Below are 24,304 nucleotides of genomic sequence, written 5' to 3'. Positions count from 1 at the left end.
ATGTTGCCAATTCCAAGCCTCTGACATACCAGCAGCTGCTAAGAAACAAAATACTAATTAAGATCCTCCCTCCCTGTGGTATGGATACAACCCCTCCATTTTCTGCCATTTGGAGTAGCTTGTCTGCCACTACCATTACCCAGCATTGATCCTAGCCACTCTATCTTGCATCTCACCCTCCCCTGCCCATGTTTGCCTAATGTTTAGTATTTCAAAAGGTGACAGAGATCACCATTATGCAGTCTACTGTATGCATCTCCCAAGACAGAATTTCTTCCCTTCCCCTTCAAAAAACAGCACAGAAAATTAAAAGGCTTCAGATGTATTTTAATAAGGTGATGCTGCATTACTGCTCCATTTCTCAGAAAAATTTCAAATTGAAGGTATCAGGAACAAATCAAACATAGTACACCAATAAAAAATGCACAGCGTAACTACCTAAGATAGGCAAGGCTAAGAGCTACTGTCAGACCTTCAACACACAGCAACCCTGTTCCCAAGATTGTACTAGGCCTATCAAGAAAAGCTGTGAACAGCAATATCAGACAGAAAAGGGCATTCATTCTTGAGCAGTCCTTACCCAAGAAAAACATGGAGGCAAGTTAATACAAGACTTTTTCTTTTTTTAAAGATATACTAAAATGAAAACCTCTAAGAGAAAATGTCTTCCTTAGGACATGAAGGGGTTATATATGAGATATAACAGAACCGTATGTATGTTGTAACCTCTGCGGACACTTGTCTGAATTCTCACCTCGGAGTGAATGGAGGAATTGGGCTAGGTCATTGGAAAATGTTTAGGTTTTGTGGTATATATGTGGCAGTGTCTCTGGGGTTGGGGGAATAAAGATGAAAAAGTAATTAAAACATGATGAATGAAGGAGGGAGGGATGGAAGAAGAAAGCAAGGAAGGAAAGAAGGAAACAGGAATGATCAAGATTAATGGAGCTCTCTGAGTTCACTTTGCTATGGTTCAAGGCCCTCAATAATCAACACATTTCAGGAATGCACCAGACAGACTTGAGAAAGCAATATACCACAGACTTTGATTTGTTAAATAACACTCCTCCCTTGCCCTCTGCCTCCAAGCATACTCCCTAGAGTATTACAGGCAGGGAAGACCTATCTATTGGGAAAAACCCCTAACACTTTTCCAGGGTAGAATTCTGGCTAGTCCAAAAAGAACCTTTCTTTTAAGGGTTGCGGGAAACTAGACACTGCAACTTTTATTTAGTATCGGCGGCGTTTATTTGGAGCAAATTCAGCTCCAGGAGCTGGACGGTTGAAAGCAGGAGGATTTCCACCAATTGCTCCAATTCCTTCCATTGTAGCAGCTTGGCCAAAACGTTCAGTTGTTGGTGGGGTCTTAAAAGAGAAAGAGAACAAACAATTTTAAATACAGTCTCTGTCCTCAGCTTCTCGCTCATTTATGGTCTTGCATTGTAAACCATTTCTACTTAACTAGTCAAGATTCCTGATTGCTAGGGGCAAGGTAACTAAGTCTGCTTAGAGTTCTCGTGGACCTGAAAGGAACAGAAGGCTGTACTTCTTTAGTTTTTTATCCATATTTTATATACAACTGAAATTTCTATTTGGATAGGTTCTATCCAAGTCCTTTTTCCAAACCAGGAAGAACAGGGTATCATTTCTCTAGAAACCTTAATTCTATCAAGTTTTGGCCATTTTGACAATTGAACAACTTTGACTTTATGAACCACAAGGCCCTTGAATGAACATTCATTATATGTCATTCATTATATCTAAGCTTTCTTGACTTGCCCCCTAAGAGCAACCTACCGGCCAGGCAATGTGGTGCATGCATTTGGAAGATAGAGGCAGGAGCATTTCTGTGAGTTTGATGCCAGCCTAGTCTACTTAGCAAGCTCCAGGGCAGCCAGAACTAGAGACCTGATCTCAAAAACTCCAAAATCAACAAAACAAAAAGCAATTTGTTTACTGAGGACAATGATTACAGCCAGCCAGCCAGATAAAGGCCATTGTTTAAACTCCAATGTTAAAATAGCATATGGTATTGAATTTTCACAAGATTTCAAATAAAATACCAAGGACACGGAATAGTGAGACAACTGTTGCCTAACATCTATCAATCAGATCCTAGGTTTAATTATCCTTACCATCCCCTAAACATCTTAAGGTTACATTTTATGTATACCAATAATCCTAAAAATCAGTACCTGTAACAAAAAACAAAGTAAACTCAGGTAGTAGATGCTGGGCAGATAGCTTAGTTGGGTAAAGTACCTGTCCTGCAAGCTTGAGAGTTCAAGTTTAATTTCCCAGCATCCAATGTTCAAGACCAGTCAACCTAGCCTAATGGCAAGTTTCAGTCACAGATGAACCCCATGGAACAACACACAATTCACACTTACATGTACACACATGTGCACACACACATGTGCACACACACACACACACACACACTCATAAAAATTAGACTCCAGAGGTTGAGAAGCTCCTCCTATCACTATTTACAATTATTATGAAGCCCTGTAGTTTATTACCAATCCCAAAGTTCCATCTGGCATCATAGTGGCAGGTCCTGGAGGAGCTGGGGTCCCAGTTGGCACAGGAGCAGGGGGCATGGCACCTCTATTGTTTATGCCCATAGCACCTAAAGCAGAGTAGTATGATTAGTATAGGAGAAAGAGTTTCTTTCCCTACCAAGAAACAATTCAGTAGGATCTGTAGACAAGATCTGTAGCCCTAATGTTTCTGGAAATGTCAAGTTAAATGTGGACTAGGTAGGTAGAAGCTCCATAACTCAGAGATCAGGTTTTCTTTAAAAAAAAAAAGAAAGAAAGAAAGAAAAGAAATTAGGCTCGTCAGATCTGAGTTTAAATTAAATGGGAAAAAAAAAAGCCAGGCATGGCATCCCAGCACTTGGGAGGGAGAAGACAGGTTCCATGAGTTCAAGACCAGCCTGGTCTACACATTGACTTCTAGGACAGCCAACAGCCAGATGTACATACTAAGACCCTGTCTAGAGAGAGAAAAAAAGAGCCAGGCAGGATTGTGTGAGGCAGAGACAGGCAGATCATAGTAACTGGCCAGCCAACTTAGGGGGAAAAAGGTAGGCAGTTCTTTGGTTATTGGATACCTGCTGTTCTTTTCCTTCTTTCTTTTCTTCTGATGTTACCATGTTTATATTTTCCCATTTCACAGCACCTAGTCTGGTTGATGGGCTAATGGAGTGGCATCAAATGACCCATTATTGGCTTTATTTCCTGCTGTTCTTTTCTGTAACTATCCTTTTCACCCTAAAAGTCACCAAAGCTATTTAACTTACCTCCCATAGCCATTTGGCCCATCCGTATCTCTTGTTCTCTCTGAAAAACAATACATACTCACAGTCCAAGACAACAATAAGGAAGTAAACAGTGACGACATACTAATGCCCTCTTGCTATTTGTGCAGTGACTTCAGGTAACAAATTAGAATTTTCTATTAGGAATAAAAAGAGGCAACGGGAGAAGAAAGTACTAATTTCTTCTTGGGGCTGCAAACCATCTAACTACATGGATAGCAGTGAATTAGTCAAATTCGGCTACAGGGCTTGATTTACCTCTTATTGTCACTGGGCATGAACAGTGGTACTGGCTTTTTATCCTAAATTTGCAATAAAGCAAGAGCTCTTTTTCAAACCTTACCTCACCTCCCTATCAACATCTTTTTTCTCCTAAAAGGAATTTTATAGCATTGAAAAACTGGTCATAAGCTGGTATCCTAACAGATATTTTATGGTAGTTTTGTCTTATCACCACTGGCCTGGCATATCATGGGCACATGGGAGATATACCGCATCAGGGAAGGTTCCCTTGAATCCTTCCTGCTGTCGCCGCATCATTTCTTCCTGTTGCCGCCGCATTTCTTCCTCCGGCGCCTGCGTTCCTCCTCCTGCCTATAGAGCCACCAAGTTATTTTAATATAAAGGCATTCCAAAGCATGAGCAGACCACTTGGAACAGGAAGAAGGTTGAGGCAAAGAGACAACCTGCATAGCTTGCCAAGTACCAGGGCAACAACCAAAGAGATCCAGGGACAAGCACTCATCTCTTTCCCTTTACTGAAGCCCTAAGGCAATCCATAGAACCCAAATGCAGCTAAAATATCTACCCAAAGGGAGAACCTGAGAGGCAGCAGGAATATTTGCCAGTATTTACAATGTATCAAAGAGAATGGTGGGGAGAAGAAAAAAAATTATTACTCTTGGAGAAAAAATGTTAAAGAAAAGAAGTTACAAGGCTGGAGAGACAGCTCAGTGGAGAAAGGTGCTTACTGATGACCAGTTTATCCCTAGGACTACACAGGTATAGGAGGAGGGAATTGCTTCTGAAAGTTGTCCTATGGCCTCCACACACCGTAACATGCGCCCAGGCCCCAAACAAACAAAAGTACCTGAGCTCTAGCTGCTTTCGTTTCTGAACCTCTTGGTTATGCAGCTCCTCCATTCTCCGAAGCTCTTCTTGACGCCTCATCAAATCTAGCAACAGATTGAGACTTTTGATTTTCTTTTCATATACAACAATTTCCCACAAATATCTAGAAAGCAAAGATGTTGACTAGGCACAAGCTATAGTCATTTTGGAAGAGGGAACCTCAATTGAGATTGGTTGGTGGACAAGCCTACGGTGCATTTTCTTGAATGATGTGGCATAGCCCAACTCATGGTGGGTAAACCAGGCATAGTGGTACATGCCTTTCATGCCAACACACAGGAGGCATAGGCGGTGGGTCTCTGAGTTCAAGGCCATCCTAGTCTACAGAACAAGTTCCAGGACAGCCAGGGCTTCAGAGAAACCATTCCTCAAACAAGCAAACAAAAATCCCCAAAACATGAGGAGCAACCTAATAAAATTCTCCATCAGTTCCTTTCTGCAAGTCTCTGCCCTAGCTTCCCTCAATGATAGACTGTTATCTGTAATTCTAAGACAAAATAAACCTTTTCCCTCCTCAAATTGCTTTTGACCACGGTGTTTCATCACAGCACTAGAAACCTTAACTAAGACAGTATATAATCCCAGAATCACTATCCAAATGAACTCAAACCTTACTATTTGCTTCTTCATAGAATCTATCTAATATTCAATATTCCTAACCCACCCCCATCAAAATCAACTAAGTTATTTCAGGGAACAAAAGCAGAAATTTGTTTTATTCTATCGAAGGACAAAGAAATTATTGAACAAAAAATGACATTTGATATTTATTGTACTTTTACAACCATGGGCCTATACTCACCCTGCCTCATTAGCATAACCTGGTGCTCATGGCGTGCTGCCTCCATCTCCATCTCCAGCTTCTCACGAGCCTCCTTGATGTTGCAGTCCACTTGATCCTGCTGTTGCTTCTCCATCTCAATGAGTGCCTTCCAGCGCATGGCATACTCATATTCAAAGGACCCTGGCTGTGCAAATCTGGGTGGCTGTTCTCGCTCCCTATAGACAATAAATATTATATATGTACTTAGTCCAGAACTTCTTAGAATCATTCTTTTCTAAGAGCCAAGCGAACACACACATCTATGTATAAATACAAAGATATGCACAATGTACACACAGACATGACTCTTAAACATCCCTTTAAATTTCAAGAACGGGAAAATAACTAGGGGATGGAAGTGTAGTCAAACAGGTTATGGTCCTGTGTTCAACCGCCAACACCACACATATAAACACACACCCCACCACCACCATCTGGACCACATACTTGTGAAATTGCTGGTTTTTTATAACCAGCTTCTCTGGAAGTCCCTCCTCATCATCTAACTGGTCCATAGGTTCCACAGTCACAGGCCGAGGAAATCTGGGTAAAGGAAGGAGTTAGTGTAAATGAAGCCATACCCCAAGAAGCATGTTCCCTATGCTTGACACTGGCATGATGAACTAATTGGGGATCAGAACTTCAGAACTGGACAACTACAACATTTTTGCCAGGAATGGGAATTTGGCAACGATTCAAACTGTAAGCTGGGTTGGTCTCAAGTTAATGGAGTTAACTCCTCTTTTTTAGTCTCTCAAGTGCTGAGATTATAGATGTGAATTCCCACATCTAAACATATTTCTGACAAGATTTTTATACTCCAAATAACCAAGTCCTTCTTACTGGCATTAAGGATAATTTGGAGTTAACAGCCCAGGTTTCAGATCTCTCAAAAAAGTAAGTCAGTATGTTGAAAGAGTACTTATCTAATATTTGGTAACTCTAGAAAATGAAGGAGAGAAAATGATGAGACATTACATTTCCAGAATTCTAAAATGGGAAAATGTGCTATGATTATTCCACATGTATGTTTTTTTCCTGTATTTATGTTGATGTACCACATACACCTGGTTCCTGCTGAGGTTGGCATCAGATCCTGAAGTTACAGATGGCTTTTCTGTTTGTTTTTGTTCTGTTTAACAGCTCAGGAACTCGCTTTGTAGACCAGGATGGCCTCAAACTTAAGAAATCTACCTGCCTCTGGAATGCTGGGATTAAAGACATGTGCCACCTGCCCAGTGTTACAGTTGATTCTGAGTCAACAGGTGGGTGCTGGGAATCAAGCTCAGGTCCTCTGCAAGAGCAGACAATGCTCTTAACCACAGAGGCATCTCTCCATCTTGACAGTTCAATGGATAAAGGCACTTGTTCATGCAAACTAGGCAACCTGAGCTTGATCCTGAAGCCCATGAAAACTGGCTTCCCAAGTGTGCACTATGGCATTTACATGCACATATATACGTAACTATTTAAGATTACACTGAAAATCGTTATTAGAAAAGCTGAGTTAATGTTAAGTCTTTAAATAAATAAAAATAGGAACAGGATTACAAGACGTTAATGCTCCATACCAAAGAAAGATTAAGGAATCCAAAAAACATTGTCTGAAAACTCCACTTACGTGGTTAGCAAGAAGGAGCCTTCACTGCATCTGTCCAGAGCTTTCCGAGCAGCTGGCTTCCCTGAGAACTCAACAATGCCTTTCCCTGAGGGCCTTCCTCGGTCATCCACAATGACCACAGCCCTCTCCACCTGGCCAAACACAGAAAAGGCTTCTTCCAGCAGTTCGTTGGACACATACTGAGGAAGGTTGCGGACTGTAAGGGATGCACTATGACAGGCAAAGCGCACACGTAGCTGCTTTCCACGGAGTGGCATATTATCCAACTCCACTTTGGCAATTTCCGCTAGGGTTCGTGTTTCCTGGGAAAAACAAGAAAATTAGAATTTAACAGAGATGAAATGGTGGGTATGGTGGCACATGCCTTTAATTCTGGCCCTCAGGAGGTAGAGGTAGGCAGCTGGTCTAGACTACATATTGAGTTCTAGATGAGGGTCACAGATGCATACTTAACAATTCAGAATATTTTAATTTACACTATTATACCAGAATTACTTCTGTTCTAATAACTACTTTATGCGTATGAATGTTTTAACTGTATATAGATTTATGCACAATGTGTGTACTTGGTGCCTTTGGTGGTCATTAGAGGGCATCAGATTGCCTGACCAAGAAGCTTATTTAGGTCAGGTAGTGGTAGCACACACTTTTAATCCTATCACTCAGGAGGCAGAGGCAGGCGGATGTCTGCAAGACCTAGTACCAGAACAGCCAGAAGATACATAGTCAAGTCCTTGTCTTGAAAAAAACAAAACAAAAGCTTCTTTCTTATATACTACTCCTAAATCAAATGAGATTTTTGTTTTTTGAGACAGCATTTCTCTGTAGCCCAGGCTGTCATGGACCTCACTGCACATCACATTGGCCTCGAACTCAGAGATCCTCCTGCCTTTGCCCCCTGAGTGCAGGAATTAAAGGCATGCACCACCACTGACTACCCGGGTTAACTCAAACCAGATTTAAACATAAAATCTGTATAAAACATTGGCAGAACTGAGAGCACCACTGAGCAGTAGCACACTTATCCAATATCAGAGTCTGCATTTGATTCTCAACTGTCTCCCTCAGAAAGAAAATGCATATTCACTTGACTAATAGTATTAAAAGATTTTGAACCCCTCAGGGTTTTTAAGAGTAAGACAATACATGTCTTACAAGGATTTTATGAATAATATAAACAAACTTCATTTTCACTTAACCCAAGCATGGTGGTGCAAGCACGTGTGTCATCCAGCACTTGGGAAGTAGACATAGGAACCCTGTGAGTTCAAGGAAACCCTGGGGTTACATAATGAGATCTGCAACCAAAAATAACCCCCATACTTTAGTCTTTGTGTACAAGGCAAATAAACCTACATTGGCCTTTAAGCCTAAGGGAAAATAATCTTACCAAGCGAATAAAGCCAAAGCCTTTATCCTTATGAATGAAAACCTCGCCTGCTTTCCCATATTTCTCAAAAAGTTTCCTCATTTCCTCCTCAGTGATGTCAGGAGGAAGATTGCCCACAAAGAGACGGCTTCGTTGGGTGAAAGTCTTCTCTCCTGGTTTCCTAAAGTTCTTCAGGTCAATGGTTAAACCTTCATCTGGAAGACAGTCAATCAAAAGATTAGGAAAAGAATTAGTCATATCGTCAGCATTGCTTTTGTGATGAAGACAAACACCTCTTGCAAATGCATCCTATCCAATCCATCAGTAAATGGCATTTTAGCACGTGAAAGCAGCAGCAGTTGTGATACATGCCTTCGATCCCAGCACTCAGGAGGCAGAGGGAGGCAGATTTCTGAGAGTTTGAGGCCTAGCCTGGTCTACAGAGCGAATTCCAGGACAGGAAGGGCTGTTAACACAGAAAAATCCTGTCTCAAAAAAAACCAAACCAAAACAAACAACAGAAGTGTATTTATGTCTGCCTGGATGAGTTTATATGCAGATCCCTGGAACTCAAGTTAGTTACAGGTGGTTGTGACCCACCTGATGAATACCCAGAATGGAACCTGGATCTTTTCTAAGAGTAGTACAGGCTCAGCTCTTAATTAACTACTGAGCCACCTCTTCAGCCTCTACTTCTATTGCCTTTCAAAAAATTACTTTATGTGTGTGTGACTATGTTCCATGTGTGTATGGGCCCCCATGAAGTCAGAAAAGGATGCTGGATTTCCTGGGAGTTACAGTTGGTACTAAGATACCTTATGCAGGTGCCAGGAACCTAACTCAAGGCCTCTGAAAGAGCAAAATTAATCATTTCTCTAGTCACCCCCATACTATTGGGTCTCTCTCTCTCTCTCTTGGTTTTTCGAGACAGGGTTTCTCTGTGGCTTTGGAGCCTGTCCTGGAACTAGATCTGTAGATCAGGCTGGTATCGAACTCACAGAGATCCGCCTGCCTCTGCCTCCCGAGTGCTGGGATTAAAGGCATGTGCCACCATTGCCCGGCTTGGGTTTCTATTCTTTTCTTTTCTTTTGGTTTTTTTCAGACAGTTTCTCTGTAGCTTTGGAGCCTGTCCTGAAACTAGCTCTTATAGACCAGGCTGGCCTTGAACTCACAGAGATCCACCTGCCTCTGCCTCCCGAGTGCTGGGATTAAAGGCATGCGCCAACACCGCCTTCCAGAGGACACAGGTTTGATTCCCAGCAAAGTGGCAGCTGACAACCACCTTAAAAAAAAAACTCGGAAGATCCAATGCTCTCTTTTGACCTCCATGAGCACTAGATACAAATAACAAAACATTCATACACATAAATTCAATCTTATTTTAAAAACAAAAACAGGAAGCTGGAGAGATGGCTCAGTGCTTAAGAGAAGCCAGTTTCAATTCCCAGCACCCATATGGCAGCTCACAACTTGTTGTAACTCCAGTTTCAGGGGATCGGACACCCTCACACAACATCAATACACATAAAATAGAAATAATTTTTAAAATGTTGTTTAAAAACATACACAGAACAAAATAGAACAGGACACATTCCCATATCCCGGAGGGATGCAGAGGCAAATTCTAAGCCAGCAGTCAAGGGCTGCATGATGAGACCCTACCTGGGAAAAAAAAGCCAGGCAGTGGTGGTGACTGCCTTAATCCCGGGACTCAGGAAGGCAGAGGCCAGCCTGGTCTACAGAGTTAGTTCCAGGACTGCCAGAGCTGTTAGAGAAAGTATGTCTTGATAAAATCGGGAAAAAAGTAAAAAGTATGCCACTAAAGCCCTATTCACCTTAATATCCTAAAAACCATGATGAAACTGTTTTTGATGGAACCTATTTATGTTCCATCACTCACAATTTACTTACTCTGGCTGCTGGCCTGCTGTCCATTTGCAGGTATTGGTGGGGGTGGTTGCTGCTGCTGCTGCTGCTGCTGCTGCTGATGGTGCTGCTGGTGGTGATGTTGATGGTGCTTCCTTGGAGTATGGTTCTGCTTCTCCAAGTTAAAGGTTTTATTGCTCTGCATGTTTGCACCCTACAGAAAAAAGTGGAATGTCAAATATCCAGCATTTAGGATTTAGTCAGTTACTGACAATTTACATTTCATTAAAATTTATCTTGGTATTCCATCATTTGTGTTTTACAACTGGTTTCTCTGAATAACAAGGCACAATTTAAGACAGCCTAAAATATTTAAGACTGTATTTTAGCTGGGCAGTGGTGGAGCATGCCTTTAATCCCAGCACTTGGGAGGCAAAGACAGGCAGAACTGAGTTCAAGACCAGCCTAGGCTACAAGAGCTAGAGCTAGTTCCAGGACAGAACTCTGAGTTCAAGGCCAGACTAGGCTACAAGAGCTAGTTCCAGGACAAGCTCCAAAGCTACAGAGAAACTCTGTCTCAAAAAAACAAAAAAGACTATATTTTAAACTAAAACAAACAAACAAACAAAAAAAACCCTTTCCTCCAAACCAGCCCTATTGTGTATGAAAGCACATTTTAAGAACATTCCTCCCAAGGTCTGTGAGGCAGAGGCAGAGAGATCGCTGAGTTCAAGTGTAGACTGGTCTACAGTGCAAGTTCCAGGACAGCCAGGTCTACACAGAGAAACTAAAGCTTGAAAAACTAAAAACAACAAAACAAAACCAAAGGGTCAGGCCTGATGGAGCTCACCTTTAATCCTAGCACTCAGGAAGCAGACAGAGGCAGATCTCTGAGTGTGAGGTCAACCTGGTCTACACAGTTAAGTTTCAGGCTAGCCAAATGCTGCCCAATGAGATCATGCCTCAAAACAAAGGAGAACAAAAAACCACAGAGGGCCGGACATGGGGTGTGGCACTGGTATATGCCATTACTCCCAACACTTTCTAAATTTTTTCCAATCTATTTATTTAAAATACATCTAGTAGTGGGTGGTGGTGGCTTTAATTGTAGACTTGAGAGACAGAAGAAGGTGGAGTTCTGTGAGCTCGAGGCTAGCCTGGTCTACAGAGTAAGTACAAGGACAGTCAGGGTTACACCAAAAAACCCTATCTCAAAAATACATAAATAAATAAAAAGATGCATCTAACTCCAGCTCCATATAATTAAATGCTATCTTCTGGCCTCCATGGGCACCTGCCCGCACTCAAACATACGCAAACAAAACAATCTTTACAAGTTTTTTTTTTTTTTTTTGGTTTTTTCGAGACAGGGTTTCTCTGTGGTTTTGGAGCCTGTTCTGGAACTAGCTTTTGTAGACCAGGCTGGTCTCGAACTCACAGAGATCCGCCTGCCTCTGCCTCCCGAGTGCTGGGATTAAAGGAGTGCGCCACCACCGCCCGGCTCTTTACAAGTTTTAAATTAAAAAAAAAGCACCCACTCAGTGTGCACCTGTTGTAGTGGCACATGCCGTTTATCCTAGTACCTGGGAGGCTGAGACAACCAGGGTTACAGAGTAAGTAAGCAGCGGTCTCCAAAAAACAAACCACAGCCTGAGATGAAGAGGCTGTCTCAAAAAAAATCACAAAAGATACAAAGTAAACAAAACTACCATAAAAAGTTCAGAAGTCTTGATCACTGCTATCACCTAAAGCAAAGTTCACTGTAGATACTTCCAAATTAAGTGAGGGAAGTATGGACTACAGGGTTAAAGACTTAGGTTTGAATTATAGTCCTAATACTATGCACTCACTACAATGAAATCTGCCTCATTTCTTATAATGCTGTTATAAACAGGCATCCAAAAATACCTGCTCCTTGATATGGCTATAAGGATTAGAAAATAACTCGCTACTGGCATATACTAAGCACTCACTAGTTTTTTTTTTTGTTTTTGGTTTTTTTTTTTCGAGACAGAGTTTCTCTGTAGCTTTGGAGTCTGTCCTGGAACTAGCTCTTGTAGACCAGGCTGGTTTCGAACTCACAGAAATCGGCCTGCCTCTGCCTCCCGAGTGCTGGGATTAAAGGCGTGCGCCACCATCGCCCGGCTTGGGTTTCTATTCTTTTCTTTTCTTTTTCTTTTGGTTTTTTGAGACAGTTTCTCTGTAGCTTTGGAGCCTGTCCTGAAACTAGCTCTTGTAGACCAGGCTGGCCTTGAACTCACAGAGATCCGCCTGCCTCTGCCTCCCGTAAAGGCGTGAGCCACCACCTCCCGGCTAGTTTTTTTTTTTTTTTAAGATTTATTTACGTGGCCAGTGTGGGGGTAGGCACCTTTAGTGCCAGCATTCGGAGGCAGGCAGATTTCTACAAAACAAGTTCCAGGAGACCTGGGGCTGTTACACAGAGAAACATTGTATTGCAAGAAACAAAACCTTACCCCTCTCTGAGGAGCAGATAGGGTAAGGGGAAGGTGGGGGAGGGGGAACGGGAGGAAAGGAAGAAGGGGGTTACTGGGATTGGCACGTAAAAAATAAATTTAAAAAGACATTTAAGTGCATGGGTGTTTTATCTGCATGTCGATGTACCAAGTGTATTATGCGCCTTATGTCCTCTGATGCTAGAAGATGGCTCTGGTACTGGAGTTACTGTTATAAGCTGCTATCTGGATGCCGGAAATCAAGCCCAGGTACTCTAGAATAGCAACAAGTACTCTTAATGGCTGAGCCATCTTTCCAGACTCTATAGTAATTCTTAATCACGATAGGAAGATAAAAGGTTTGAGAACAGGTTGTGACTGAGCCTAAGAGTGAACTCAATTTGTAGCAAAGCAAAAGAAAAGCAAATACAAAAAGACAAAAATGTTCCCTTCTGTCATTTGAAAACTAAGAAAAGACAAGAGTCAGCCTTACAGTAAGGGCTCTTGTCTCTAAACCTGATAATCCGAGTTCAATCCCTGGGCTCCACATAGTAGGAGAGAACCGCGAACTTATGAATTCCTGCAATTTGTTCTTTGATTACACATACACACAAATAAATGTAATAAAGACTAAATCTCTGTATGTAGCCAAGGCTGGTCTTGAACTCTGATCCTCCTACTTTCAGTTCTCAATGGCCTGTTTTATAAGCATGTCCAACCATGTCTAGCTAAAAAGCTGACAGTCTTTAAAAAACGGAGGATCATCATCCTCATCCAAAAACTCATGACTCATGCAGTGAATGAAGATTCCCCAGTCAGAATTCAGTTGAAGCAAAGTTGTCAATAAAAGGAGCAGAAAGGCCAGGTGGTGGTGGCGCAAGCCTTTAATTCCTTGGGAGGCAGAGGCAGGCAGGTCTGAGTTCAAGGCTAATCTGGTCTACAGAGTGAGTTCCAGGACAGGCTCCAAAGCTACAGAAACTCTGCTCCAAAAGCTAAAGAGAAACCCTGTTTCAAAAAACCAGAAAAAAAAAACAATAAAAGTGCAGAAGGTTTTTCCACATATTGTTAACACAGGATACCTTTAATAAAAATTATGTCCCAAATTGTGATAAATTTTTGACCAACTGTTGATTTTAGTTAAGTACATACAAAAGTTTTTCTCTTCTTTATTTTATATCTGAAGGCTATTTCAGAAGGCAGAAAGTGTGTCAGAGTCAGATCAGTGGGTAAAGGCACTTGTTAAAAAGCCAGTCCTGAGTTTGATCCCAGAAACCACATGATGGAAGGGGGAACCAACCCCATGAAGTGGTTCCATGATTCTCTACATGCATATCATGGTATACGCAAACCTATACTTAATATTTTTTTTTTAATTTTAAAACAGCACACAAAACAAGAGCCATCAGGATGTTCATACCTTTTCAATTCAGGAATAAGAATCATACTCCTAGACTTAACCTAAAAAAAAAAATTAAATGCCAGAAAACTAAAAGCCCAAACAAAAACTCCAATTGAGGCAGTACACCAGAAGGCGGAAGCGAAAGATGATGTTTCAGGCCAACACAGGGTATAAAACCTTAACTCAAAAACCAAACAGCAGGGGACTGGAGAGCTGGAAAGACAGGCCAGCAGTTATGAGCTCTCTCGCAGAGGACATGAGTTCAGTTCCTAACATCAATGTCAGGTGACTTCACGACTGGGTCTCTCTCTCTCTCTCTCTCTCTCTCTCTCTCTCTGTGTGTGTGTGTGTGTGTGTGTGTGTGTATTTGAAGAGAGAAACAGTGTGGAGCTGGGTGGGTAGATCTAGGAGTTGGGAGAGGGGAAAGTATGATCAAACTGTACTGGATGAAATTTTCTTTCTTTTTTTTTGGTTTTTCGAGACAGGGTTTCTTTGTGGTTTTGGAGCCTGTCCTGGAACTAGCTCTTATAGACCAGGCTGGCCTCGAACTCACAAAGATCCGCCTGCCTCTGCCTCCCGAGTGCTGGTATTAAAGGCGTGCGCCACCACCGCCCGGCCCTGTGTATCTTTTTTAAAATAGAAAATTTCATCCAGCCAGGCTGTGGTGGTGCACGCGTTTAATCCCAGCACTCAGGAGGCAGAGGCAAGTGGATCTCTGTGAGTTCGAGGCCAGCCTGGTCTAGAAGAGCTAGTTCCAGGACAGGAACCAAAAAGCTACGGAGAAACCCTGTCTCAAAAAATCCAAAAAAAAAAAAAAAAAGATACGAAGGCAAACACCCCCCCACACACACACACAAAGGCACAAAATAATTAAGTATTTTTTTAAAGTACAAAACAGCCAAAAAAATGAAAATATTCACTATGATGGCCTTTATGGAGATGAACAATAAAAATGACTGAATTACCAAAGATTAAAGGAATAGGTCATGCTAAATTTTTGAAACAACTCTGAAGGGAATCACATGGCACTGAAAATTATGAGGGTTATATTGTCTGTGTGTGAGAGGGAGAGAAAAAACTTTGTTCAAGAGATAAGTGAACAATATACAGACCAAAAAACACGTATCTGTACTACTGATAATCTTTCATTTCACCAATTCATTTAACAAATATTGGATGCCTACTATTTGCTAGGTGATATTCTAGATGGACATATCACATTTTGGCTTTCAGAGCCTACTTTTCTGTGAAAGCTAAAATAGACATAATAAATTACACAGGACTTAAGAGGTTAGTGCCAATTAAATACAAAAACTGGGAGAGATGAGACAAATGGGCTATTTGGGTGCCAATGTGATTTTGAATTGCCTGACTGAAAAGCTGACATTTCGGAATAGACATGAATTGTCAACATTTCTTCTCCGTCTGTGTCTTTTTCGTTTTCAAGACAGGATTCTCTGTATAGCACTGGCTGTCCTGGAACTTGCTCTGTCTCCCACAGGGATTAAAGGTGTGTGCCACCATACCTCGCTGCAATGTTACAAAGCCCCAGTTAATAAGGCCCTCACTAACACTCTGTGCTGCACCCCTAGGACCCTACAGCTAAAGGAGAACTGACTCCCACAGTCCTTTGACCTCACTTACACACACACACTGAACTTAAAAATGGTCCTTGAGACAAAATTTCTCTATGTACTCCTGGCTACACTGTAGCTTACTGTGCAGACCAGGCTAGCCTTGAACCCAAAGACTCACCTGCCTCCCAGAGTGCTGAGATTAAGGCATGTACCTCTATGCTACGATGGGACAAAACCCACACCTGGTATGTGAATCAAAAAAAGTAAATAAAGGGCTGGAGAGATGGCTCAGTGGTTAAGAGCAATGCCTGCTCTTCCAAAGGTCCTGAGTTCAATTCCCAGCAACCACATGGTGGCTCACAACCATCTGTAATGAGATCTGGTGCCCTCTTCTGGCCTGCAGACATACACACAGACAGAATATTGTATACATAACAAATAAATAAATACTTAAAAAAGTAAATAAAATAAATAAAACCTAAAACAACCAAACAACAAACCCAAAACAGCTACAGTGTTCCTATAATTTCAGCACTCTGAGAGCCTGAGGCAGGAAATGAGTTTGGGGGCAACCAGGGCTATACAGACCAGGAGGGAAGGAGAAAAAGGAAAAAAAAAAGAAACAAGCAAGCCTGGTCCCAACACCCATACTGAACAATTCACAAATGCCTGTAACTCCTGCACTAGGAAATCAGACACCTAAGGCCCTCTTGAACACCATATGCACATACCCACATACAGATATACATCAAAAACAATAAATTATTATCATTATAGTACACCCTTTGTTATGGCTATTCTTGGTTGTCAACTTGACTATATATGGAATTAATTAAAAACTAAGAGGCTAGGTACTCCTGTGAGGGATTTTTCTAAATGAAGTCACCCGAAATGTGAAGATCCACCTTATGGGCCACACCTTCTGTTGGCAGCAAAAATAAAGGACATGGAAAAAAGAAGCTTGCTTTCTTTGCCTGCTTGCCCCCAATCTCAATGACAAGTCCATGCCTTCACGGGCACTTTAAGATTCCAGTGCATACTTTAGACCAACTGAGACATCCAGCCTCATGGACAGAACTGAGTTCTTGAACTTTCCATTAGTAAACAGCCATTGTTGGATTAGCTGGACCACAGCCAACCAGTCACTCCAATGAACCCCCTTTATATCTATCTATAAACAGATACAGATAGATCTATCAGTTCTAGAGAATCCTAACACACCCTTCTAGTCATTAACATAGATTTCTTAAAAAAATAATTTTATTTTCATTATGTGTATGCAAGTACAATGTCTGATGAGGACATGACAGCCCCTGGAGCTGGACTTTTCAGGGAGCTGTGAAGCCTCCTGACATAGTTGTTGGGAACTAAACTCAGGTCCTCTGCAAGAGCAATGGATATTCTTAACAGCTGAGCCATCTCTCCAGCCCCATCTGTGTCTATCTGAAGTTGCACATTAAGGCAAACAGTTTGTAGGAGGCTAAAGACATAGTTTAGAGGTTAAGAACACAGGTCTACACAGAAAAACCCTGTCTCAAAAAATAAACCAAAACCAAGTATTTGTTGTTCTTGAAGAGGACCCACAGTACTTCACAACCATCTACAGTGTAACTCAGTTCTTCTGACCTTCATGGACACACAAGGTGTAGGCATACACACTGATGAAACACCCACATGAAATAAAAAATAAATAAATCTAATTTAAAATATGCCAGTCAGAGGGGGTAGAATTCACCTTTAATTTCAGCACTGGGTAGTCAGAGACAAGTGAATCTCTGTGAGGTCTACAGAGCTAATTCCAGGACATCCAGCTACACAACCAAACCATTTCCAAAAGCAAACAAAACAAAAAGAAAACACCAGAAAAAAACAGTTTGTAACCTTTCTTACGATATACAATAATCCATTATGTAATTAAATCGTTAACATGGCTGGACATGATGGGGCACACTTTTAATTCCATCATTAAGAAGGCAGAGGCAAGCCGGGCGGTGGTGGCGCGTGTCTTTAATCCCAGCACTCGGGAGGCAGAGGCAGGCAGATCTCTGTGAGTTCGAGGCCAGCCTGCTCTACAAGAGCTAGTTCCAGGACAGGCTCCAAAGCTACAGAGAAACCCTGTCTCGAAAAACCAAAAAAAAAAAAAAAAAAAAAGTAGGCAGAGGCGGATCTCTGGTCTACATAAGTTCCAGGGTTGCCAGAGCTACATAGAGAAATCCTGTCTTCTCCCTGCCACCTCTCCAAATATAAAGCCTAACTGAATGGACAACATCCACCTGTCAAGGTTGTTTCTACTATTTACGATTAGAATCAATGCACAGATGTCTCTATGCACATGTGCATTTAAATATTTCTTTCACCTCTTCCTTTTCATCTCCTTTTATTTACTTTTCCTGAGACATTACTGTTTTAGTTTAAACACCAATGTACCATTTGATGTTTAGCTTTCCCTCATTTCAGTAATGTCAACTAATTTTAATGAATCCTGGATACACAATTTATTAAACTTCCGTAATTTAGGTGCTTTCAGTTTTTTTTCTATTACAGCACTGTAGTGCTTTTTTAGTTTTGTTTACTTATTAGGAAACAATCTTAGCTTTGTGACTCTTGCTAATGTAGTTTTCCTGAAAAGCTATAATTTTAAATTTTATCAACAGGTATAGTGATTTAATGGCAAATAAAACATCATATTTTTTTCAAAAATGCTGTCCTGGAACTTCCTCTGTAGATCAACTGATCTGACCTCAAACTCAGACATCCACCTGTCTCTGCCTCTCCCAGTGCTGGTATTAAAGGCGTGCACCTCCAAGCAATGATTTAAAAATAAACTGGGTACTGGGTAAAGCGATTTTGTTCTATAATCCTAGCCTTTGCTGTTTGAGGTCAGCCTGGGCTATGGCATAAACCTGTCTCAAAAAGAAAAACAAGATGCAAGATGTGATGGTGCATGCCTGTGATTCCACCTTTGTGTAGGCTGAGATAAAATAGTTTCAAAAAAGCCTTGGCTATGTGTCAACATCTCCCCATCCTCTAAAAAAAAGACAAAGAAATGAAATCCCACCCCAGAAACAGTTGAAGATGGGGAAAGAAAGGTATTAGAATCCAATCTTTTTTCTATTTTAAGTGCAGGTATTAAATGTTCCCCTTCCTCTACTTCCAAAGCAGTCAGTGGCAGATTTTTTTAATCAACTTCACAGCCATTTGTCCCACTAAATCTTACCTTTTCTCAGCTCGGAATCCAGGAAACATTTTTTCCTCCAGCCTTTAATTAGAGTGACACTCTAAAGGCCGAGATAGGATGATTCCCAGCTTTCCTGCCCGCATGGGCTACACAGTTCCTGGACAACCTGGGCTATATTAGTGAGGCCCTGTCTCCAAAAACAAACCAAAAACTGGGCATTCTAGGCCACTCCTTTAGTCCTAGCACTGAGGAGACAGAAGTAGATGGATCTCTGTGAGAGAGGTCAACCTTGTCTACATGGTGAGTTCTAGGCTAGGCCATTTAGAAATTGAGACCCTGTTTCAAAAAAAAAAAAATCCAGGCAATGTTCTACACGTACATTATTTTATTAGTGCCCCAGCTGTTATTATTTTAAATGAAAACAGAACCTAAAAAATACTTTACTCACACAAGGCCACACCAGTGTAAGGAATGAAACCCAGATCTGTTGACCTCTAAAAACTCAAAACACAGCAAAGCCTTAACTTCAATTTAAACTCCAACAAACTCACTGGCTACATCACCTAACTTGTGCAACCTGTTAGGATGGCGATAATGGGGGTGAACAGCAGTTAGTGACCTTAAAGGAGTGGTTAACTTTAAGGCCTAAGTGAAATACCACTACACAGCATTTAGCTGTCATTCTGGAAGACAAAGCACTTGTTCCTGCAGGAAACTACCATTTCTAGTTCCACTTACGGAACAGGAATGTTAAACAAATGTCATCTCAGGAGGCAGAGGCACTGTAGACCAGAGATTGGCCTGCTTCTGCCATCACACCTGGCCATGAATGACTTCTAATAACCAAACTGCCCACCTTTATGTTTTGAATAAAGATCCCCACAATCTGTCCCTTTCTTGTAATCTTTTCCCAAAGTTTGCATTTGCCAATGAAGGTAAGGCAGTACTGTCTAAAGCACCTGAGCTACCACGGTATACACAGTTGAGTACCAGGAGCTCAAGACATACTTCCTAACACCAACTGCAACAATGTAATTTCACTAGATACACAGAAACAAACTTACGAACTCCTAACTATTGGCCTTCAGAAAGAGATCAGCAGCAAGGATTTCTGTCCACTTATGTGTCCTAAGATTACCCATGATGAAAAGGACTGTTCAGAGTGTATGTGTTGTTGATTAGAAAGACTGTGTGCTATACAACTTCACACGTGTTTAGGTACAGGACCACGTTAGTACAGGCATCTGAGAGCTACGTCAAAGATCAAGGATCCCTTAGTATTTAGAAGAGTCAAATCACTAAGTGGAAAACGCTGGAGAAATACAATGTGAATTCACCAGGCTGAAATGGCCACCGTGAAAGCTGTAAATTACAAACATGGCAAAGGCTGCTACTGAGTTTTTTTTTTTTAGGACTTTTCATTTAATAACAACGAAGTTGTACAAACATAAATTTAAGCACTATCCCCAACTAGAGCAGCCAGATTTTGGGGGGAAAAAAACCCACACAGCTCAGTTTCATTTTAATTTAAGATTTAAAAAATATTTCGCTTTAATAACATGAGAAGTCCACCGAAATTAATTTGTTGTCAAATTGAAGTCCGTATTCAACTGAGCATCCTACACTTTACCTGGTAACCCTAACTCCTACACCTACCTTGACTTCGATTTGAGCACAGCAAAGTGTCTGTCTCCCAATCCTAACCCCGACTTCTGTTAAAAACACAAAGAAAGGTGTCAGCTTACAGTAAGACTTCCACAAAGTGAAAAAGACTCGATAGTAAAGCCATAAATGTAAGTTTAACTTAGAAAAGCGATACCTACAAATGGCTAGGAAAAGCTTAAGCAGCAAGAGGTTTGGGAAAAAAGGCGCGCGAGCTCTAGAGCGCGAGGGTGGGGTGGAGGTGTTTCATGAACTTAGCTCCAAAATGCCAAGGGGGTCTGAACTAGCAAACTTCAAACTTAAAAGTTGTTTTCACAAAGAAACATAGCTCCAGGGGCCCCACTGGCCCTCTCAGAATTAATGGCCTCGCGGGGCTGAGGAGGAGGAGGAGAGTCCGACAAAGCAAAGCGCCACCATCTCCAACCACGACTTCAGGGCTTTCGCATAATAGACCCCACACCCTCCGGCCCAGGGCGGCTCAGAAGCCAGTCGCTAAGACTTGGGAATGAGTAGTACAAAAGAGCCGGGCAGGAAAGCAAGAAAAGCATGGGCTGAAGCACCCGCGCGTGGAGCGGCGAGTGTGCTGGACCCCACGGGTGGGCTGCGAAGGCCGTACGCGGAGGGGGAAAGGCCTCACGGGGTCTTCGAACCCACATCCTCTGTCCAAACTCAGCCTCGCCCTAGCCCCTTCCTTTGCGGATCGTTGCAGGAAATGCCACTGCCCTCCCAAACAAGCACCGAGCCGTCCCTAAACTCACCCTCTGCCCACAGTTCTTTGCTCAGAGTAACGGCGACGCTGCACAGCCTCCACCGTCCCGAGAAAAGAGCGCGCGACCGCCGAAAACGAGCCGAAGGAGCTCGGTGCCTCCCAAGGGGGTCAATATTGGGTTCTCGATTGGCTATGTGAACTGCCAATCAAAGTTTATCTCCAGAGGAAGACTCATTTATCCGCCATTTCTTAGATTCTATTGGCTACCAACTGTCAAAGCCTTGGGTTCGTGTGAACGACAGATGGGGGACAAAGAGCTAGGCTTTGTACCTTCTGCGCATGCACTAAAGGCACAGCGTGAGAGACGGAAAAGGAAGGGGGATGGGAGGTAGCCTTGGACAGTAGGAGGTCGGAAGGAAAGACTAACCGGCCCACGAAAGGACTGAAAGACCTAGTGGTGGGAGGAGGAAAGGAGAGAACTAGTGAGAGAGGAAAAGTGGAGAGAAAAGGGAGAAAATGCGCGTGTAGGCGTGCGCTGAGAGTTTATGCACTGCGCCTGTGCAAAAATCAAGAGTAACAATGTCATTGTATTCGGTGTGGCAGAGCTAGCCGTTTGCTACTGGGAAAAAAACAGCGCCCCGCCATATTTCTATTTTCACACTTCCTCAAAGCTTGCACCCTAACACTCTCCCATTTTAGTTTCCTTTCCCAGTGCTGAGTATATTTGGGAAGTGCAACTGAAACGGTATTGATTATAGAAAGGGGCAGGAGGCGAAGCGATTTTGACACTTTAATCTCTGTGCGATTACCCAGAAACTGTAGCCAGCACTATTTCCATGGTAACCAGAGAACCGGATGGGCCAGACATCACTAAGGTTCCCATCGCGGAGAGATTCAACAGGTTGGTCGGCGGTGCTGGAGCCAGTATGTTGGAGGTCTTCACATCAGACCTCCACTATATCCCATAGAAAGCCGACCCGGTAATAATAACCTTCGTTGTTCCCTAATGCCTAACTCACCCAGGCGGTTAACCAAGGATTACAAGCTTCAATTGATAGGCACCAGCAGTTAATTCCTACTAATTAATTCGTACTCTGGATGGCAGATTGTCCAAGCAGGTACTACCTACCTTACATGGGAACGATGATCCAGACCTGGGTTGTCTAACAAGACTTCTTCCAATGCTGGAAAGGTTCTGCAGCACCGTTCAATACGGTAGAGATTAGCCATATTCTATACCACCCCGCTGTGTGTGTGTGTGTCAACATATGGCTACTAGCTACTATATATTGGGTATATTTAGCCCAGTGGTTCCCAAACTCTGAGAGAAAAAATAACACATGTATTATGAAAAAAGAAAATGAATTCCTACTCGTGTGGGGGGAAAAAGTCAAACAATGCTCCACAGTACAAAAAGAAGTCTCACCCTTTCTACTACTCTCCTATACCCACTACCCAATTCTGACAGCTGCCTTCTGTGTATGACTGTTCCAGTCAAAGGGAAATTAGTATGCCTTTAATACCTGCACTCAGGAAGCTGGGAAAGGAGGATCACCCAGGAAGTGACCCGGTCTACATAGTGAGGATCAGGCCATCCAGTGCAGAAGACAAGACTCTGTCTTGACACACAGTCACACAAAACTACATACACATGTATATGTATGTATAATTTAAAAGATGGATATACTTTTCTAAGCTGAGACTTTCTGTTTTTAAAAAAGATTTATTGGGGTCTGGAGAAATGGCTCAGCAGTTAAGAATACTGGCTACCCTTCCAGAGGACTAGAGTACCTATTCCAGCACGCATTGGTGGCTGCCAACTGTCTGTATCTGACGCCCTCTTCTGGCTTCTGTGGGCACTGCATGCATATAGTTGTTGCACAGCCATATACATAAAATGAGAGAAGTCATACGTAAAGTGAAAGAATAAACAACAAAAGGTTTATTTCTATTTTGTGTGTGTGTGTGTGTGTGTGTGTGTGTGTGTGTGTGTGTTTTGCCGGCATGTACGTAAGTTCGCCATCTCTATGCAGTGCCCAAGGAGGACAGAAGACAGTGGATCCCCTAGAACTGGAGTTACAGATAGTTGTGAGCCACCATGTAGGTCAAGGAACCCAACCCAGGTCCTCTAAAGAGCAGACAGTGCTCTTAACCTCTGAGCCATCCTTGAAGTGCCAGATTTTCCTTTTTTATTAGTTTATTGTTTTTAATTGATCTATACCTCCCCCCTCCTTCTTTCCTCCGAAGTGCCAATTTTCTAAACCACGATTTTTTTGTGTGTGTGTGGAAAAAACATAACACAGGGGCTGGAAAGATGGCTTCAGAGTGAAGAGCACTGACTGCTCTTGCAGATAACCTGGGTCCCTTCCGTGCACACACATGGCAGCTCACAACTATTTGTGACTCCAGTTCCAGGAGATCTAACATCTTTTCTGACTTCTTCGGGCTCCTGCACGCTTGTGATGAACAACATACATACACTCAGGCATAGCTCATCATGTAGGTGGGGTGGCCCACACCTTTGATCCCTGCACTTGGGAGGCAGTGCTGGGATCAAGGGTGTGATCCCATTTTCTGTGAGTTTGAGGCCAGCCTTGTCTACAGAGCAAGTTTAAAGATAGCCAGGGCTACACAAAGAAACCCTGTCTCATCAACAAACAAATAAAAAACTCAGGTGAAAACACACACAAACAAAACTTAATAAAAAAAACAGATATTTAAAAAATACTTTAACAGTGTTGCATGCCTTTAATCTTAGCACTCAGGAGGAAGAGGAAGAGGCAGGTAGAATTGTGAGTTCAGAACCAGCCTGGTCTACAGAGTGAGTTGCAGGACAGCCAGGGCTACACAGAGAAATCCAGGCTTAGAAACAAAATCAACGTTAGCAAAGCCAGGCATGCTAGTAGTGCTCACCTGTAATCTTAGCACTTCAGTGTGAGGCTAGATCAGGCTACAGAATGAAACTGGATTTCTTTGGTTTGTTTTTTTTTTGTTGTTTTGATTTTTTTTAAAAAAGCTGGGTTTGGTGGCTCATGTCTTTAATTTGAGTTTTTATTCAGGAGGCAGAGGCAGGAGGATCTCTGTGAGATTGAGGCCAGTCTGGTCTACAGAGTCAATTCCAGGCCAGGCAGGGCTACATAGCAAGGCATTCTCAAAACAACAACAACAACAACAAAACAAAAAGTCAGGGC

General features: G+C 42.3%; 1 protein-coding gene across 1 annotated transcript; it reads right to left on the bottom strand.

Annotated features, from left to right (window-relative positions):
- Positions 1-306: 306 nt before the first annotated feature.
- On the bottom strand, positions 307-21,238 carry LOC121443293 (non-POU domain-containing octamer-binding protein-like). Its single transcript, XM_041644998.1, is given in 13 exon segments — positions 307-1,365; positions 2,523-2,632; positions 3,308-3,347; positions 3,818-3,897; positions 3,900-3,919; positions 4,416-4,500; positions 5,259-5,455; positions 5,727-5,822; positions 6,901-7,202; positions 8,291-8,484; positions 10,181-10,349; positions 20,399-20,454; positions 21,163-21,238. Coding segments are annotated over 11 exon segments (1,419 nt in total). The 5' UTR covers positions 10,341-10,349; positions 20,399-20,454; positions 21,163-21,238; the 3' UTR covers positions 307-1,230.
- Between the last annotated feature and the right edge of the window lie 3,066 nt (positions 21,239-24,304).

Source organism: Microtus oregoni, unplaced genomic scaffold (assembly GCF_018167655.1).
Source record: "Microtus oregoni isolate MIOR12 unplaced genomic scaffold, Mior012 000104F_ref0000108, whole genome shotgun sequence".
Classification (NCBI taxonomy): domain Eukaryota; kingdom Metazoa; phylum Chordata; class Mammalia; order Rodentia; family Cricetidae; genus Microtus; species Microtus oregoni.
The sequence above is the reverse complement of the archived record's forward strand: the minus strand, read 5'-3'. Positions and strand labels throughout refer to the sequence as shown.